Here is a 16,256-nt window from a genome sequence, read left to right as displayed (position 1 = left end):
TCAAGCATCACTGGCTGCGGACCGTGTGTGCGGGCGGGTGACCACTTGGATCAGTCTGGTAGGGACCGAGGGCGTGCGGTGTTGGTCCTCGTTAAACTGTTCTCCCGCAAAGTGCTCGACTTCGCGTGCAGGTCGTCAGGCAACCGAAGCCGGGGTGCCATACTCCTATGCAAGAATCAAAATTGTGATGGTATGTCTTCGGATCATCCTCAGGGATGTTTCCCAGTCCGCCGCCAATAGCACATTATGAAGTTCTAGTACGACGTAAATGAGCTACAACATAAGATTTGAATCAACTGCTCATGTTCGCATTAAATTTAGATGCTACTTATCTTTACGTTATGTTGGCGTGGTTTACGCTACAAAGACGAAACTACAAACACGACGTTTGTAGCTCTGTTCATTTTAAGCCGACCTTCAAACTAATAACGTTGGCATGGATTGCGAATTTGAAGAAATGTGTTGATGAAATTTAGAAATGAATCGTGCTATATTGCTACTAACTTACCCTCGTAGTTTAGAGAAAACTACTGCAAGTTATGGTAATTTGTGGACCTCATGCAGGAACTAAATTTCTTTATCCATCGGCACCATTGAGCTTCCTTGTTTATCGCTGAATTCATCAAAATTTACCAATTTTTTCTGCTCATAATACCACAGCTTTACGTAGAGCAAAGCATCTTGAATCGTATGCTATAGCTTTGTAGAGGTCGTCTATTGCGACCATTGTTAATGTTTGTTTTTTTATTTTGTGGTCAAATTTAAATTATATTCCACTAAATTGGTGTCTTTACTTTACGGATTTTTACAAAATCTCTTATTTTCCCTTACGTAAGTTAGATATTTTTTCGAGGGTGCATTAGCATTTCACCAGAACTAACGCATGCGCACTAGAAGTGTGCATGGGCAATTTCCTAAAACCTTATGTACCGGAACGTATGGAAGCTAACGTAAATTTGCGAAATTTCCCTTTTACAGTCCCTGGCCAAATTATTAGACGCACTATAAGATTTTATGTGCCGGCCAGGTGGCCGAGCGGTTATCGCGCCTGACTGCGAAGCCAATGGCTGCGGGTTCGAATCCCATTCTGGGCATGGATGTTTCTCTCTCTTGTGTTGTCCTCTGTTGTGTGTGATGTGTGAATGTGGCCCACACTATGAACGGGTGTGTGGCAGTGTGGCGTGGGCAATGTTACTCGCCTCCGTGACTTTGGTTCACAGGTGCCCACTAGGTAACGCGAAATGAGTAACACTCTGGCATCTTCTAAGGCGAAACGAATAAAGTTCAGTGCCTGTCATTCGAAAAAAAAAAAGATTCGATGTAAAATCTTAATTATCAGGTAATACTGAATTGCTTTTACGCGGCTGGAACCGGCTTACCCTTGTCTACGTCCGTGTATCAATTGGTTAAATTTGGCGATAAATAATATAAATTCGGCGATTGGATAAATTGGAAGATATTATATAAATATAGAATATTTATTATACCAGGTATTTTATTATTATATTGTAATAATTATATCAAATTAGTAGATGCACTGTAGTGTTTTAATAATGACATGTTTTGCGCGAGTTTATAGGCAATACTCTTATATTTAAACATACATGTAATGGGTTTTTATTCAAGAGGTTTTTTTATATACTTCCTATTTGTATTTATTTTAAACGTATTGCGTTACAATGTTAACCCATTGATACAGGAGTGTTAACAAATGCAATCAGTCGCTTAAAAACAATAAGGCTGAATAGTATCACCTGATAATTAAGATTTTACTTAGAATCTTATAGTGCGTTCAATAATTTGGCCAGGGACTGTATCTAGATACTTACATAGAAACAAAATCGTCTCCATAAAGAAAATAATAGCGTGTTTTCCGCTAATGTTCAAAATATAAATTCCTCCTGCATGCTGTTTCCTCCTACTAACGAATGTTTTTGTGACCTTTTTGACATAACAAGAATCAAAGATAAGTAATCAATGGGAAATGTGAGTTGTAAGAGTCATGAAAAAATCAGGCTAACTTAAGGAAAAGCCGATTAAGGTAGATTAAAAAAGCAGACGACATTTTTAGAACGGTTTGAGAGTTGACTGATTTAGAAGGCGGAGTTTTCATGAAAAAGACCCGCTACTAAAAAATATAGCTCACAGTTATTGTTAAAGAAGTGAGATTATACGTTATAGTAGAAAGAAAATGCAGAAACTTAAATATAAAGTTTCATTGGTTCTGATGCTATTGTATGGAAAATTGTCTAACCGGATGAAATTGAAAGAAACAAAGTGCAATTAGAAATGTTGAAAAGTTTTTTGATATATAAATAAACGTCATTTTTTTTTATAATAACAGGATCTTCAGTTTTTATACTAAAAAGAGCTAGTGCAATTAACTCTAATTTTTGATTAAATAGAGTTGTAAGCTAGCAAACGACTCTGATATTATTTTTTGAATAATTGGGTATAATATGAAAAAACACAACTACTTCGATTTAGTAGGAACAACATATGACGCAATGCTGAACGAATGGAATTTAGTTGTTGTTTATTTAGTTATTGTTATTAGTAGTTGTTGTTATTTGTTTTAGTTGTTGTTGTTTATTTAGTTTCAATAACTTTTCTTTATAGTGCAATAAAATCTGGCGAGCAGCTATTTAAACGATCGAACACTTCGTTTGTTTATTTGTGGCTTGAAGTTAGGCTCGCAGAAAATGCCGTTCATGGGTTAAATTTAGTTGGAACAACACAACCTGTGACGTAGGCTATATTATACCCAATTGAAAAGGATAAAGAAATTTAATTTGTATTTGTGGGAAGAATGTTATTCATCTATGAAAAGGTGCCCCAAAATTGAATCGAGTTAGCATGTCTTATATACTAGTGAATTGAAGTTTAATAATCCTAGTGGTAGTAACGACACATAACAATGAACAATAACTAAACAGAAAGTTTTAATGAAATCTTACCTGAGATGATTGTAGGATGGCGTTTGTGAGCATGTAGGCTTCTTCAAACATGGCGTCGTCATTCGGGTTGATACAAAACATCAAGTGAGTGAGGCCCAATAGAGGGAACAAGAGGGCTGTGGCTCTTACTGCTTTCCTTTTAATATGAGATGGTGTGTTTATACCAAAAACATATTTATTTTAATCTTAGTTATGAAAGTAAAATGCATCACAACTACAGAGGGTTTAAAAGTAAATTTATTTTAAATATTATTTATAACACAGTTTATTTATTTATTTTTTTAAGAGAAAAGTTTGTCGCTCAGCTTTAGAGTGGAAATAAATCGCCTTTTCGAAACATTCGCGTTGCGCTAGGGGCAAGACAACTGATCATACACACACTGCTTTTCTATATTTTGATAATTTCATTATATTTATGTCTATGCTACTGTGAATAACCGAAATCGGTGATTGCTGACAATCGCTTTGGTGAATATTCTAAGTATATACTGGGTCTAGTTAAATGCCTCGTATCATTATTTTGGTCATCAATATTTTTTTTAAAATGTTCAGTGTGTCCAGCATGCATTTAACCGGAACACTGACGTTTCTCCAATAAAATATCGAATAAATGCCATAATATCAAATCGGATATGACAAATATTTCGGACATTCACCCAAAGCGACAAGGTGCTTGTTGACATTCACCAGTGAAAGTCAACATTCTTTTGACTTCAGTTATTCACGGTAATATGTATACATAGAAATAAGTCATTTTATCGTGTGAGTATTGAAGAAATAAATATTTTGTATGAAGCAACTACTTATTGAACACATATTTTGCTGATAAGAGATAATGCATAAAAAATAAAATTGGTTTCCGATGCAAATGGGTGAAAGCAATTCAAAGATGAACTCAAAAAAATTGATGAAAATGTTACAGTTAGAAGCCAGCTATAGAAGAGCTTAGAACTTGTGATAGAAGACGGACTATGATTGTCAGTAATATCTCTATACACAGGCTATAAAATTAACTAAAGCATTAAATTTCACACCAAAGTCATGCCATATAAGAAATTATTGTAATAGTGGTGCCCCCTCAAAATATTTACCGAGTATTTTCAAGCTTTGCGCATCAACTAACCCAAAGAAATTTTTTGACAGCCAATAAGACTATGAGAATTTTTTTTTACTAGTGTCTTAGATGCCAGTCCATAAGTAACAGCTTCTTACAATGATGTATAACATGTAAATAAATGAATTGTTAACGTGCAAAATGGTATCAAGAACTTACCAGTTAATTCGTGCTGAATCTCGAGAGGTGGAGTGTACGGCTGAAATGTGCATACTACCTCCCCTCTCCGTCTTCTGTCTAAAAAAGAAAAAATTAAATAAAACACCGAGTGTTTCTTTTTAGTTAACACGAAATTTAGTTAAATACATAAAAAAATACCTCCGCGGTGAAATCAAAACAGCAATTTTTAGTGTTACCGTGTCAAGAGAATTCACCGGTGAATTTCAGCAATCACACAGTCGCTTTGGTGAATGCCCGAAATATTTATTATATCTGATTGGATATTAATTTATTCGTTGATATTATTATATTTATTCCATATTTTAATGTCTGCTGATGATAGATTAGGAGAAACAACAGTCTTCGGAGTACCGGTTAAATGCATACTGGGCAGTGACCGTCGTTGAACAGCCGACCCAATTTCATGGGTTTACGACTAACTATGTTCAACTCAGTAGCCTTGTCATTTTGAACCCAATCCAGAAGACAAGGGAACTCCTGGATCAAGTATTGAGAAACATTTGCCTTCGTGGAGGACTTTTTGATGGAACTAACCCGCATTTGCGTTGCATGGAGAGGGAGACCACGAGAACCTTCCACTGTTAGACTGACGCCAAGGGGACTTTTACCCATGATCCGCCTACCACTAAGGGTATTTCTCGTCAGCATTGTGGTCGGTGCAAGCCAGATGCGGAGTCGTATCGACCAGCCATCGGTGGGATTCGAACAAGGTTCTCCTCATTGGAAGGCAAGTGCTCTTGAGCTATCGCGTTTCGGACAGTGACACTTGACCTTAAAAAATATTGATGTAGGGCATACCGGGCAAATGTTTACCGGACAGTGACACTTGATCCTAAGAAACATTGACTTAGGGCATACCGGACGTGCCACTTAACTAGACACTAGTATATATTTCGGACATTTACTAAGGCGACTACGTGATTGTCAACATTCACCGGTGGATGTCAACCACCACCAATTTCGGTCATTTAGAGTAAAATATACATTCAATGGAAACGATTTCTTGTATGGCAAATAAAAGACCCGAGATATTAAAAAGTTTAGATAATAAATTAAACACTTAAAATTAGTTTTTAGTTGCCATGATGATTTTTTTGTCAGAAAGTTTTGATGTCAGAAAAGGGTTTCACTTCTGTCTGTATTAAAAAATTTTAAGGGATGACGCCGCTGCCCTAATTGTTTAACTTAATAATACATATCGTTTTTCTGCGTATAAACTATAAAACTTAGAAAATTGAAATAGCAAATTCGTGTAGTAAAGCGTACTGTAGTTTGATAAAAATGCGCTGGTAGTATGATGGAATAAAGAAAATTACGTTCAATAATTAGTTCATTCAATACATTCAATAATTAGTATAATTAGTAGAAATTACATTCAATAATTACTATTTTTTTTGTAACCGTCAAAGAGCAGAAGTCTCACTTTTCGGGTTTACGACTGCTAATGTTCAACTCCGCAGCCTTGTCATTTTGAACTCAATCCTGAAGACAAGGGAACTCCTGGATCAAGTATTGGGATAAATTTGCCTTCGTGGAGGATTTTTTTTGGCGGAACTAACCAGCATTTACGTTACATGGAGAGGAAGACCACGAGAACCTCCCACGGTTAGTCTGGCGGTAAAGGGGCTCTAAGCCATGATCCGGCTACCACTGACGATATTTCACGTCAGCATTCTGGTCGATGCAAGCCGGATGCGGAATTCCTATCGACCAGCCATCGGTGGGATTCGAACTAGGTTCACTTCATTAGAAGGCGAATGCTCTATCCCCTGAGCCATCACGACTCTTCAAGAATTATTAGCTGTTAAACTTTTAATAAAACTGTCGAAATTCTCTGCTAAGTGAATGATACTACTATACATGAATTCGCTATATTAAAGCTAAAAATAGATGATTAAATAATTTTTAATATAATATTCTACACTTATTTTTAATTTAATATTTATATATAATTATAATATTTTTCACTTATTTATTTTGACCTAAACTAATGCAAAATAATAAAAGAGTGTGAAAAATATGCTTAATAAAACTCTTCTGTTAATGGGTTAAAGACTGTTTTATTGCAATACAGTGTGTAGAGGCTGTTGGTAGCGTCAGCTCAGATTGCATGAAAAACTGAGGTAGAAGGATCGAGGATTGGAACGAAGATCGAAGGTAGGAGGACGAACCGAAATAGTTCCTGCGCAGAGGAATACCGGCGGAGGAGCATCAACCGGCGGCCAAGGCAGGGAGTGAAAAGGCTGAAGTCCAGTATTTAAGCAGATGACAGTTTGCCTTCGAGAGAGGTTGTTGTGCAGCGTCCGAGACTTCGTCCCGATATCCCAATTTCTTCCCGGTGACGCCCACCTGCAGAATGCGATATTTAAAATCAAAAGTTTAAGTTTTTAATTGTTCTTTTAATAACAACTTTTAATGTTTTTGAAGAATAACTTGTTAATTGGAGTTTGTGAAGTTTCGTAGATGGTTTGTTATCTTTCAATATTAAAGAGGATGTTTCTTTGCCATATTGTTTCATTTTTGAAAGTCTTACATCTCCATCACCGAATCATATACAATTGGTGACCTGTAAACGAACACGCATATTTCTGTGTCTGCAAACTGCTTTTGAGAAATTCTACTAGTTGATGGATTACGGGGAAATGCTGGTACGTTTCAAGTTTTAAAGTTTTTTGGCAAGCCGTAAGTACAAATTACTTCAATTGTTGGACTTATAAATTTTGGATTAATGCGAAAAATGCCCGAATCTACTGAAGCTGCTGATCAACAAATTGCTCGTGTCACTGTAAAGCCGCCACCTTTTTGGAGAGCAAATCCAGAATTGTGGTTCAGACAAATAGAAAGTCAGTTCACTCTTGCGGGAGTAAGTACAGAATCAACGAAATTCCACCATGTAGTTGCTGCTCTACAACCGGAGGAACTGGCGATTATCAGCGACATTGTTATCAGTCCACCTGTGGATAAGCCTTTCGCCGCACTTAAGAAAAGATTGTGCTCTCAATATGCTGAATCTGAAGCTCAACGCTTAAGGGATTTGATTTCGGGGATGCAACTTGGCGACCGCCGTCCTTCAAGACTGCTTCTGGAGATGCGGAATAAAGCCGGAGCGAGAATTAACGATGAAATTCTTAAATCTTTATTTTTGCAGAGATTGCCTACTAACGTTCAACAGATTTTGGCGATTTCCAACGATAACCTGGACAAGCTGGCAGAGATGGCGGATGGTATCATGGCTACAACAACTAACGCACAGTCAGTCAGCGTAGTTGCTGATTCGACGGATCAGACGGATTTACGGTCTTTATTGACAGAGATCACAGCTCGTCTCGCACGGTTGGAAGCCCGTACAAGTGACCGGTCGAGAAGTACTAGTCAGAAACGCTCTACAAGCCGAAGCCGACAGTCTGCAAATTCACAGTATTGCTGGTATCATAAAATATTTAAACAACGAGCCACAAAATGCCGACCTCCATGTTCGTTCCTGCCGGAAAACTGCTGAGGCCGTCATCTAGTCATAAGGATGACGGCGAAGCGATGATTCAGCGACTTTATCTGACGGACAAGTCTACATCCTCACGTTATCTCATCGATACGGGAGCTGACGTCTCTGTGATACCTTGTGCTGCTTATGCATCCAGTGACCATTCCTCTCAGATGAAGTTGTTCGCCGCAAACGGTACGACCATTCCAACGTTTGGCCAACGCCTGTTGAAATTAGACCTCGGACTCAGAAGAGAGTTCAACTGGCCTTTTATCATCGCTGCCGTGCCTCATCCAATTATCGGAGCTGACTTCTTACGCAATTTTGGTTTATTAATAGACGTAAAAAATGCTACAGTAATTGATCCTTTGACCAAGTTGCAAACAAGAGGTACCCGGTATACTGTGAATGCTTCAGCGGTAAAGGTAATTTTAGGGAACTCCAAATTCCACAATTTGTTGTCTGAATTTCCTGCTCTGATTAGATCAGGTGTCACGCCAAGAAAAGTTAAGCATGGAGTAGAACATTGGTTACAGACAAAAGGACCTCCTGTTTTTTCGAAACCTCGACGTTTATCGCCAGATAAGTTGAAAGCTGCAAAACAAGAGTTTGAATTTCTGGTAGCATCAGGGGTTTGTCAGCCTTCCAAAAGCTGTTGGGCAAGTCCGTTACACATGGTGTTAAAGAAGAACGGCGACTGGCGACCATGTGGTGATTTTCGTCGTCTTAATGGTGTGACCGTGCCAGATAGGTACCCTGTTCCCAACATGCAAGACTGTTTTCAGGTTTTGGAAGGTAAAAGGATATTTTCTACCTTGGACCTGGAAAAAGCGTATTATCAGATTCCGGTGCGCAGCGAAGACGTTCCAAAGACTGCGGTAACAACCCCGTTTGGATTGTTCGAGTTTTTGTATATGCCGTTTGGATTATCAAATGCTGCATTCCAACGCTTCATTCATCAAGTCTTAGGTGAGTTTGAATTTTGTGTACCTTATTTTGATGACGTGTTGGTAGCTTCGAAGAACGAAGAAGAACATTTAACGCATTTAAAACGAGTTTTTCAACGTTTTGGTATGATATGGTGTAACACTCAACGTAAGCAAGTGTGTCCTGGGACAGTCTTCAGTAGAATTCCTAGGGCATTGTGTAATGGAAAAGGGTATTACTCCGCTTCCTGATAAAGTTTCTGTAATTGCTAATTTTCCTCAACCAGTTACAATAAGAGAGCTGCGTCGATTTCTTGCGGTCTTGAACTTTTATAGAAGATTCATACCTAGAGCTGCCCACACTCAAGCAATTTTAAACGAGTATTTAAAAGGTGCTAAGAAAAATGATAAAAGCGCGATCAAGTGGTCGGAGGAAGCAGTTACTGCCTTTGAGAAGAGCAAGAAAGAATTGGCGAATTCAACCACGCTGTACCATCCTGTCATGAATGCACAGTTGGCGATGGTGGTAGACGCTTCAGATACTGCGATGGGTGCTGCTTTGCATCAGCAGATCGAGAAAGAGTGACAACCACTTGGTTTTTATTCAAAGAAGCTTGCACCATCTCAAAAAAAGTATAGCGCTTACGACAGAGAGCTCTTGGCTGCGTACATGGCTGTCAAATACTTTCGTCATATGGTAGAGGGTCGGCCGTTCACTATCTACACTGACCACAAGCCGCTTATATATGCCTTTAAACAAAAGGAAGATAAGTGTTCGCCAAGACAATCGCGTCATTTGGATTTTATTGGCCAATTCACTACGGATATTCAGCACGTGAAGGGAATAGATAACGTGGTTGCAGATGCGCTGTCCAGAGTAAACATTGCTACCATAGAAACACCTTCCCATATCAATTTTCAAGAAATGGCTAACAACCAAAAAGGTGACCAGGAACTAGCCGAAATTTTAGCTCAAACCGGTAACTCGTCTTTAGAACTTCAACCATTCGTAATAGGTGATCCTGGTGTGGAACTGTTTTGTGATGTATCTACCAAACGGATTCGACCATTCGTACCGAAAGTGGACAGAAAAAACGTCTTTTCCAAACTGCATGCTATTTCACATCCAGGTATTAAGGCTACTATAAGGTTGGTGGAAGAGCGATATGTATGGCCTGGTATAAAGAAAGATGTTAGAACATGGGCTCAGCAATGCTTAGCTTGCCAACGTTCTAAGGTAACACGTCACACACAGAGCAAGCTTGGTACATTTGTTCCACCAAATGCCAGGTTCGAACACGTGCACATCGACATCGTAGGTCCGTTGCCGCCATCAGAAGGTTTTCGCTACTGTCTAACTTGTGTCGACCGTTTTTCCAAGTGGCCAGAAGCTTACCCGCTCGTAGATATAACAGCCAAATCGGTTGCTGAGACTTTCTATGCTGGATGGATTGCTAGATTTGGAATACCTCTACGAATCACAACAGACCAGGGAACACAGTTCGAAGCCTCACTGTTTGATGCCCTGACTAAGTCCTGGGTTCGGCCCGTCATCGAACAAGCCCTTATCATCCCGCAGGAAATGGTCAAGTGGAGAGATTTCATAGACAGATGAAGGGAGCGATTAGAGCCTACAGTACAAGTCAGTGGACCAGAGTTTTACCTACCATTCTTTTAGGTTTTAGAGCTGCATGGAAGGAGGACTTGCAGGCAACGACAGCGGAAATGGTTTATGGAACTCCGATACGACTGCCTGGAGAATTTTTATGTCCGTCTACTGGTACAGCGGATCCCGCAAACTTTGTTGGAAAACTAAAAGAGACCATGCAGGAGTTGCTGCCAGTAAAGTCCAGACATCAGGGCCATAGAGCAGTTTTTGTAAGTAAAGATCTTTCGTCGTGCAGTCATGTTTTCATGAGGACCGATGTCATAAAGAAAGGCCTGCAGCCACCATACGAGGGTCCATTTCAAGTGCTGAGTCGAGGGGAGAAGGTTTTTAGGATTCTTATTCATGGCCGGGAAAGTACGGTAAACGTGGATCGTCTAAAACCTGCATATGTCTCCCGAGATGAACAGGACATGTTTCCTAAAAGCGAATCAACAGCTATGAGTGAATCTACAGAGGAATCTTTTATCCCAGAGCCTAGTGACATGCCAAGAGAGGTTAAGACACGACCAGGCCGTCGAGTTAAGTTTCAGGGAAAGTATCAGCAATGAGCTGGAAAAGTCTCGCTCGCGCTGGTAGGGGGCTACTGTAGAGGCTGTTGGTTGCGTCAGCTCAGATTGCATGAAAAACTGAGGTAGAAGGATCGAGGATTGGAACGAAGATCGAAGGTAGGAGGACGAACCGAAATAGTTCCTGCGCGGAGGAATACCGGCGGAGGAGCATCAACCGGCGGCCAAGGCAGGGAGTGAAAAGGCTGAAGTCCAGTATTTAAGCAGATGACAGTTTGCCTTCGAGAGAGGTTGTTGTGCAGCGTCCGAGACTTCGTCCCGATATCCCAATTTCTTCCCGGTGACGCCCACCTGCAGAATGCGATATTTAAAATCAAAAGTTTAAGTTTTTAATTGTTCTTTTAATAACAACTTTTAATGTTTTTGAAGAATAACTTGTTAATTGGAGTTTGTGAAGTTTCGTAGATGGTTTGTTATCTTTCAATATTAAAGAGGATGTTTCTTTGCCATATTGTTTCATTTTTGAAAGTCTTACATCTCCATCACCGAATCATATACACAGTGTACTCTCGATATCTCAAAGATAAAGGGATGCTGAAAAAAGGTCGAGATACCGAGTTTTCGAGATAACAAGCTCGGAGCTAAATATGTTCTAAAAAGTAGAGAAATATATTCTAAAAAGTAATCATGAAACATAAGAATTCACGATAGTTCTATATTGATAATTGACTATAATTCTAAATACAGCAATGGTAATTTTTAAAAGTAAGACAAAAATAAATGTATGCATTAAATGGAGAAGAATTGGCTGGCAAAAAAAAAAACATACATTGTGATTTTTCCGAAAATATTTAATTTCCTATAACGAAAAGTATTTGACATAACAGAGTTTTAAGAAGAAACTCTTCGACATAGGAATTCGAATTAACATTAGGTGGTTATGTGATGCCTAGGGGAAAAAATATTTTTTGACACATTTTCAAGATATATAAGTTCGAGATATCGAGAGTATACTGTATTTGTTTTTCATTGATAAATGGAAGTTTGGTATAAACTGTAATATTTTGGTTTTGATCCTAAATGTAAAAGAAAACATTTATATAACTTTTATTTTCATGTTCGAACTTTTGCGTTTGAAAACTCTATTTCTTAGGCCTAACTATAAAAAAAAGAATTAATTAGTGCACGCGATGTTTTAAATTACGACAGGAAAACCTTCTTTCTCTGAATAAGTATAATTTTTTTTCTTGCGGTCCTGTATTTTCATACCCTTATAATGATAAAGGATATCTGAAAAATATGGGCCCAATAATAGTAGAAAAGTGGATAATAAATGTTAACTTTATTTTTTATATGTTGTGACAGCTCTAATTTTTTAAAATTTTTATTTCTCAAGAACTATTTGACCAATTTCTTTCAAATTAGAGATTTTGTCATTTAGATTAAGTGGGTTTTTTACCCAACAATTCATAAAATTTGTGATTTTTGGACCATTATTAATTTAAATAATAAAGATAATAAATAATTATGAAGGAAACATTTTATTACATCGAATTTGCTTTGAATAAATAAATTTTATAATGGTGCTGGATACTTTTTTTTCCATTCATTTTGTAGAATGCAGTAAAGTACGCAAAAAATGAAATCAACTTCCCTGACTTTCTATCGTTTTTCTATCAGGTCCATATAGATGGCGCTCCTATACTTTGAGGGTCAAGAATCGAAATACATCGAAGAAAAGGCTTGCTTACACAGAGAAAGTATGTTTTTGGTCTGATTTATTAACTTAAAACATCACTTGTATTAATTAACTTGCATATTTAAGGTTAAGCCAAGAAGAATGAGTTCTAGTACTTGAAAATCCGATTATTACATTAAAAATTGTTTAAGTGCTTGCCCTTAAATACCCTTAATACTTTTTTTTGAAAAGTCATTTTATCAAATTACAATATTTGTTATTTATCTAGACAATATTGCAATATTTGTTGCTTACTATAAGGAAGGAGGGCGTAAAAAATTGTTAATTGTTGTGGCCAGTGAGTCTAAATTATTTAGGGTAATAGATAATTAAGATTATTACCATAATCAGTCTTAAGCTAAGTCTTATTGTGGTGGCTCAGGGGATAGAGCGTTCGCCTCCTAATTGGATGAACCGGGTTCGAATCCCTGCGATGGCTGGTCTATACGAATTCCGCATCCGGCTTACACCGACCACTGTTCTGACGTAAAATATCCTCAGTGATAGACGGATCATGGGTTAGAGCCCCCTTAGCTTCAGGCTAACCGTGGGAGGTTCTCGTAGTCTTACTCTCCATGTAACGCAAAGGCGGGCTAGTTCCATCGAAAAAAGTCCTTCACGAAGGCAAATTTCACCCAATATTTGATTCAGGAGTTTCCTTGTCTTCTGAATGGGGTTCAAAATTACAAGGCTACGGAATTGAACAGTAGTAGTCGTAAACCAAAAAAAAATGGGTCGCCTGTTCAACGACGATTATAAGTTAAGTCTTAAGTTAATTAGTCTCATTACAATGTCTTATTTAATTATGGTAATAGCGCTATGATAATAGATACCTAATATACTATTATAGTTACTGAGAAAATATTATAAGTTGTAGTCTTTATTCGTGATCAATTGATTCAGACAGAAGGTGGAATTTATGAAAATTTTCATAATCAATATCAAGACTAATTTTATGACTCTTATCCAGGTTATCCGATATTATGAAATCAGAAAATTAAGAGGAAATTTTTATTTCAAATGAATAAACATTGCTTGTTATGCATTTTTAATTAGATAATAATTAAACTGATTAGAAGATATGAAATGCTTACTTCATTCGGCGACTATCTATAGAAGAAGTGCGATTGAGCTTTGTGATTAATATTCGAACTATATTTACCATAAATACACTGTTTACCTGCAAAATAAAAAAGATTCATTGACTTAAGATAAAAAAAAAATGGATAAAAAAAAATACAGAAATGCTTGTAGTTCGTTCACCAGGAGTTGGTACTTGGTTCCGGCTTCATCACGTGGTATCCGACGATATTATTTTGCTAATTTTGGGAAAAGGATGTGTACACTCCTGAACAAGGTTGCTATTTAGTGATCGTACGACAAAAATATGTATTTCTCAATCTTTATGCGCATTTTTTTAACATTAAATATTTCATAATTTTGATGATATTTCTTTCTTTTGAGTGAATAGTTTGTCTTTTGTGAGACATTTTGCTGCAATATATTGAATTAGCCAGAGTAACGAAAGGTATAATAGCAGATGATAAAGCGAAGTAAGTGACTGAAAAAAGAATTCACTGCTTGCGTTTGGTGCGCATTAAGGGTTGTCTCAATTTCAAGCGCGGAGACGTTTCTCCACTTACTCCCGTGGTGAAATGAACTCTTCGTCCGAGGAGGTGGAGTCAAGTGCCAACTCCTACTGAACGAACGATACTTCTGATTGATTTTTACTCATAGGTATGGAAAAACACGTCATTCAATGTTATTATACTTGTAGTGTTCACAATACTACGATTTCTTTCAATGAAGCGAATAACAAATGTATTTTGGAAGATCTCGCAAGCACACTATGATGCAACCCAAAAAATAACAACCGGCAATACTTTACACAATTATAGCCAAATAAGGGATAACACTTAAAACGTGACAAACCTTAAACTTGTGAAGGTTGAATGTTGTGATAATAGTTTTCTTAAATTTGTTTTCTGCTCATTTATAAATTACATAAAACTCTTATGAATGGTAAAATTTTGAATAAATTTGATAAAAAATCACAATAATAAAAAATCCTAGAAAATTAAGCCTGTTTACACATCGCCTCGTAAGCAGAACATATGCGGAGGAATACACCGGAAGTTTTCTAAATGTCTTCCGGTCTTAGATAGTTTGTTATTGTTTGCACTCAGTGAATCATCCATACGCATCGTGTAAAATAGCCATTGACTATCAAAACTCGAAATTTCAATAAAATACAATAAGAATGTTTCGATTACATTACCAAAAATAAAATATTTTTCATGGAGGTCCGGTTTGGACGGGCTTGTGGTTCGAAACTAATTACATATGACTTGGACTGCGAGCGTTGATTTGTTTGGAAATCACGTGAACAATGGCGAAAATTTTCTCTCAAATAAAAGATATGGCAGTTACAAATCGTGACGTGAACATTTAAAAAATTGAATATGTAGAATATTTTCACTTAAATCTAAAGAAATGTGTATATTGTTCTGAGCATCACCTCAAATTTTTTTTAGGTATTTATAAAACAAAAGGGAAATTTAAAAATGAATGTATTGAAAAAACTTTTGAGGAGACCCTTTAAAAAAGGAGATGGTACAAGTGGACTTACCAATAAAGCAATAACCATAGGTCCGGTCAAAATCCAGACATATATGGATTTCCCATATCCTCTCCAGCAGGGTGTGTGCAGCTTGCAAGACATAATGAATGCCCAAGACGATACGAAAATTAACGGTAGACCTAAAAAATGCACACATTATATATTATTAAATAATTATAATAACCAGTTCTAAAAACATGCATCGGTAATACCATGAACAGTGCGAAAAATAAAAAACGGACCACCCAGAATAATAACTTTCATCTAATGACGGGATCTTCAAGTTCTAGGATTTAATCTTAACGGCTCGAGGGTTGACCACAAATGGGCTAATTATTAGGCGCAGGCGATATTATAAGTTACGAAATCAGAACGTGACAAACCTTTCTCTGAATGGACATACTTTTTTCCGGATACAATACGGATTTCCGATCCCCAAAATAAAGGGGGCAGCCGTAATCTGTGAAATAAGGGTCCTTAAAGTTTGAAACCCTAAATAATAATTTATTTTTTCATAATTTTTCTTGAGAATTTTTTAAACGAATTGAAAAAATTTTTCACACAAGTATGAAATTCGTTTATCCCTAGATAATTCCAAGCAAAAGATAACTTTTAGTAAATGTTTATGACTTTTTTTCATTTTAATAATATTCGAAAACTTTTTGAATTGTAAATTATAAAATTTTTTGCACCATTTTAACGAATGTAATTTTACTTAGCTAAATACGAAATTTAAGCGAAATCGGTCGAATAGCTCCTGAGAAATCAAATTTTAAACAAGGCGCATGTTTAAAATTCGATTTCTCCGGAATTATTAGACTAATTTCGTTCAAATTTTGTTTAGCCATTTTAAAAATGCGTTCTATTATATGATTTAAAAAAGCGTACTCCCTTAGATTCGAAATTTTTTCGACTATTATTTAATAAAATAATAAGAAAATTATAAATATTTAGTAAAATATATATTTTGCATGGAATTATTTTGGGATAAACTAATTTTATTATTGTGTGCAAAAGAATTTCAATTCGCTTAAAATACGGCAATAGATGATATGATAAGGCAAT

The 16,256-nt window shown here is 36.9% G+C and overlaps 1 protein-coding gene across 1 annotated transcript in view; it reads right to left on the bottom strand.

Moving 5' to 3' along the window:
- The window catches only part of LOC107444133 (corticotropin-releasing hormone receptor 2-like), a 118,011-nt gene that overhangs the window by 3,527 nt on the left and 98,228 nt on the right, over positions 1–16,256 (bottom strand). Inside the window, exons 7-10 of the mRNA XM_021144632.4 lie at positions 15,201–15,331; positions 13,666–13,751; positions 4,231–4,308; positions 2,958–3,093 (exon numbers count right to left, since the gene is read on the bottom strand). Coding sequence (XP_021000291.2) covers positions 2,958–3,093; positions 4,231–4,308; positions 13,666–13,751; positions 15,201–15,331 — 431 coding nt within the window. The remainder of the gene's footprint in view (positions 1–2,957; positions 3,094–4,230; positions 4,309–13,665; positions 13,752–15,200; positions 15,332–16,256) is intronic.

The sequence above is a fragment of the Parasteatoda tepidariorum genome, chromosome 10, assembly GCF_982258835.1.
Source record: "Parasteatoda tepidariorum strain Cologne lab strain chromosome 10, Ptep-v5.0, whole genome shotgun sequence".
In the NCBI taxonomy this organism is placed as follows: Eukaryota; Metazoa; Arthropoda; class Arachnida; order Araneae; family Theridiidae; genus Parasteatoda; species Parasteatoda tepidariorum.
This window is presented reverse-complemented; position numbering and strand designations above follow the sequence as displayed.